This window comes from Nicotiana sylvestris, chromosome 2, assembly GCF_000393655.2.
Source record: "Nicotiana sylvestris chromosome 2, ASM39365v2, whole genome shotgun sequence".
Classification (NCBI taxonomy): Eukaryota; Viridiplantae; Streptophyta; class Magnoliopsida; order Solanales; family Solanaceae; genus Nicotiana; species Nicotiana sylvestris.
The window spans coordinates 156275613-156279943 of NC_091058.1; the positions used below are offsets into that span (position 1 = coordinate 156275613).

A 4331-nucleotide genomic window follows, 5' to 3' on the forward strand; every position below is an offset into this window, starting at 1 on the left:
GCATCAAATGCATAAATGTTGTTGGGACGTTGGTCAACACAAATGACATCACAAGGAATTCATAATGACCATACAAAGTCCTGAAAGAAGTCTTTAGGATATCTGGCTCCCGAATCTTCAACTGATGATAACTTGAGCATAGGTCAATCTTGGAAAACACTCTGACGCCCTGTAACTGATCAAATAGGTCATCAATACAAGGCAAATGATACCTATTCTTCACAGTAACTTTGTTCAATAGCAATAATGAATGCACATACGCATAGAGCCATCCTTTTTCTTCACAAACAAGACAAGAGTACCCCAAGGTGACACACTGGTCCGCATAAAGCTCTTATCATGCAATTCCTGTAACTGTTCCTTCAACTCCTTCAACCTAGGAGGGGCTATACAGTAAGAAGGACTAGAGATGGGTTGAATGCCCGGCAACAAATCAATACCAAAGTCAATATCTCTATCAGGCAGCATGTCCGGAAGATTAACTGGAAATACATCAGGGAAATCCCTCACTACTAGAATTGACTCAATTGTAGGGGTATCAATACTGACATCTCTTGCATAAGCTAGATACGCGTCACACCCTTTTTCAACCATTCGTTGAGCTTTAAGAAATGAAACAACTCTATTGGGAGTGTAATATAAGGTACTCCTCTACTCTAATCATGGTAAACCAGGCATAGCCAGTGTAACAGTCTTGGCGTGACAATTAAGAATAACATAATGGGGCGACAACCAGTCCATGCCCAAGATAATATCAAAGTCTACCATGCTGAGCAATAATAAATCGGCTTTGGTCTCAAAACCACTAAGAGCAATCAAACACGACCAATACATGTGGTCCATAATAAGAGAATCTCCCACAAGAGTAGATATATAAACAGGGAAACTCAAGGAACCCCGATATACGCCCAAATGCGAGGCAAAATAAGATGACACATAGGAATAAGTGGAGCCTGGATCGAATAGAACCGATGTATCTCTATGACAGACCGGAACAATACAAGTAATGGTAGAGTTAGAAACAACTGCCTCTGTACAAGCAGGAAGAGCATAGCATCTAGCCTGACCTCCCCCTCTAGGGCAACCTCCACCTCGAATTGGCTGAGTAGGTGGAGTAGTAGCTGGTGCTGGAATCATGGCCTGAGGACCCGGTGGAGCACGCGGTGCTTGAGAAGTCTATGGAGGTGTACCCCTCCTAAGTTTGGGGCAATCCCTCACCATATGGCGATTGTCGACACACTCAAAACAAGCTCTAGGAAGGCGTGGTTGTGATGACCCAAAGGGTCGTCTTGTATTCTAGAATCTGAATCCGGGTTTTGAGGCTTTGAAAACCTCATTTACTTTCTCCTCAATTTGTGTGCACTGTCCGGGCGCATTTTCGGAAAGCTTTTATGTGAAATTTAAGAAACAGTTTGATTTTGGCCTTTAAAATTGATTAAAGTTGACTTCGGTCAATATGTTTTGGTAAAAGGACCCAGACCCATGATTTTTCTGGTTCTGTAGGATCCGTAGTAAAATATGGGACTTGAGAGACTACCCGGAATCGAATTCCGAGGTCCCTAGCCCAAGAAAAGAATTTTTAAAGAAAATTGTTTGCTGGAAAATATAAGGACTTTTGGAAACGAAATGGTGTGTGATCTTGATGGTATCGGGCCCATATTTTGGTTTCGGAGCCCGGTACAAGTTTAAAATAATATTTAAGTCGACTCTGTGAAATTTGGTAAGAATCGGGGTTGATTTGACGTGATTCAAACGTCCATTTGTGAAAATAGTAAATTTGAGTGTTCTAGAGGAAAATCATGGGTTTGAGGTTAAATTCGTAGTTGTTGCTGTTATTTTGATGATTTGATCGCACGAGCAAGCCCGTATGATATTTTTAGACTAGTGTGCATGTTTGGTTTGGAGCCCCGAGGGCTCGGATGATTTTTGGATAGGCCACGGAGAGTTTTTGGACTTAGGAAATTTTTTAGAGCATCTGTTGTTTTGTTGTAGGCTCCGATTTCGCAATTACGAGGTCAGGCTTGGCAATTGCGAGCCTCTCAGGCTTGGCAATTGCGAGGGTTTTATTGCAATTGCGAAGAATCCCAATGCTAGCATTAGTTCGCAATTGCGAACATCTTCTTCACATTTGTGAGTCAACAGGATGTGAACCTTCGCAATTGCAACTAATTGTTTGCAATTGTGACAGTAGCAGACCTTGCAGCAGGTTCGCATTGTGAAGCCTGTCTTGCAATTGCGAAGCTCCTGTCATAAATGCGACATCTGTAACTGAGTAAAAGGGGTCTTGGACGGGATTTTCACTTTACTCTTCAAAATTTCAAAACCTAAACTCCTAAGGGAAATTTTTCTAGAGCAATTTCTTCCCCAAATTATAGGTAAATGAATCTTAACTCTTTTTATTCAATCTATTTTATCTTTTTACATGATTTAAGAATTTCAAAATTTGGGGATTTGGACCTCAAATTGAGGTCGGATTTCAAAACCAATTGCATATTTGGGTTTGTGGGTGAATGGGTAGTCGAGTTTTGGTTTGAACTTCGAGTTTTGACCAAGCGGGCCCGGGGTCGATTTTTGACCTTTTGGGGAAAACATTGGGAAATCTATATTCATGCATTAGAGTTGGTTTTATTTAGCATTTATTGATGTTATTAAGTAAATTATGACTAGATACTAGCGGATTAGAAGTGGAGCCTAGAGGTAAAGTGGTAATTGAGGCTTGATTTTGTCCGTGGAATTGAGGTAAGTCTTTGGTCTAACCTTATCCCGAGGGAATAAGTGTTGTGGTCTTATTTGCTACATGTTAGTGTTAAGTACGACGTATAAGTGTTGTAGTGACCCGAACTTTCATTAAAGAATTAACGCACTGATCCCCTATTAACTGCATTTCCCATGTCTGTTTCTGCTATTGTGAGTTGACGGGAGGATTTATTTGGAGTTTTGCAGAGTTTTGGGACACTTAGTCCCTAAATGAGAGTTTAAGTTTTAGAATTTGGACCGTAGTCGGAGCAGTGTGAAGATGGCCTCGAAATGGAATTCTGTTGGTTCCGTTAGCTCCATTGAGTTATTTCGGGCTTAGGGGCGTGTTTGAATTGTGTTTTGGAGGTCAGTAGCTTATTTATGATTGAAATGCCGAAAGTTGAATTTTTGGAAGTTTCTGGTTCGATAGTGAGATTTTGATCTAAGGGTCAGAATGGGTTTCCGGAAGTTGGCGTAGTTCTGTAGTGTTGAATATAGCACGCTTGCAAAATTTCAAGTCATTCAGACGAGGTTTGATAGATTTTCTGATCGAAAGCGTAATTTGAGAGTTTTTCGAGTTTTTACGCTTGAATCTGATGTTAATTGGTTGATTCGATGTTGTTTGTGGTGTTATGAAGATTTGTATAAGTTTGGATATTGGTATATGACTTTTTGTACTTTTGGTTGAGGTCCCGGGGGCCTCAAGATGATTCCAGATGGTTGACAGGAAGTTGAGAGTTAGAGTGTGCAGCTGAAGCTGCTGGATTGCTGTTATAACCGCACCTACGGATTGGGGACCGCAGAAGCGGTCAGGAGACCGCAGATGCGGCCAGATGAGGAAAGGCTAGAAGCCGTAGGTGCGGAAGTGGGAAATTAATGAATTATCGCACGTGCGGTTGAGTTTCCACAGAAGCGGGACCGCAGGTGCTGTCCCTTGGCCGCAGAAGCAGATTTGCTGGGCAGAAAACAAAATATTTCGATGGTTTGAAATCAAAAGTTAGAAAATCGATTTGGAGCTCGGGAGATGGCAATTTTGGGAGGATTTTGAAGAGGAAATCAGGGGGTAACGATTCCTAGTCCCTTTCTAGTTGTATTCGTATAATCTAATCTTAGTTTTGTCATTAATTTCGGATTTAGGATGAAAAATTGAGGAAGGTTCTTAGGCCTAATTTTGGGGTTTTGATATAGATTTTGATGTCGGATTGGAATGATTTTGGTATAAATAAACTCGTGAGAGTATGAGGATTCTGAATTTGTAAATTTTACCCGATTCCGCGACGTGGGCCCGAGGGGCATTTTGGTCATTTTTCTTAATTTTGCGTATTAGCTTAGAATTAATTAGTGGAATCAGTTACTTGAAGTTATATTTACATTATGCAATTGAATTGAATAGATTTGGGTCATTTGGAGTCGAGTAGCAAGAACGTGGTTTTGGGTTGATTTTTGAGCCGGTTCGAGGTAAGCTTGGCTAACCTTGTGTAGGGGGAATTCCCCTTAGGATTTGGTATTGTTGATATTTGAGATGCCTTGTACGTGAGGTGATGAGTGTGTACTTGTGCTAATTGTTGAAAATTCCTATTTTTCATTAGTTAACT

At 40.9% G+C, this 4331-nt stretch overlaps 1 protein-coding gene across 1 annotated transcript; it reads right to left on the reverse strand.

Annotated features, from left to right (window-relative positions):
* Positions 1–660: 660 nt before the first annotated feature.
* Positions 661–1137, reverse strand: LOC138885839 (uncharacterized). The gene has a single exon (XM_070166824.1). It carries the CDS (start codon positions 1135–1137, stop codon positions 661–663), a length of 477 nt encoding a protein of 158 aa, XP_070022925.1.
* Positions 1138–4331: the final 3194 nt, after the last annotated feature.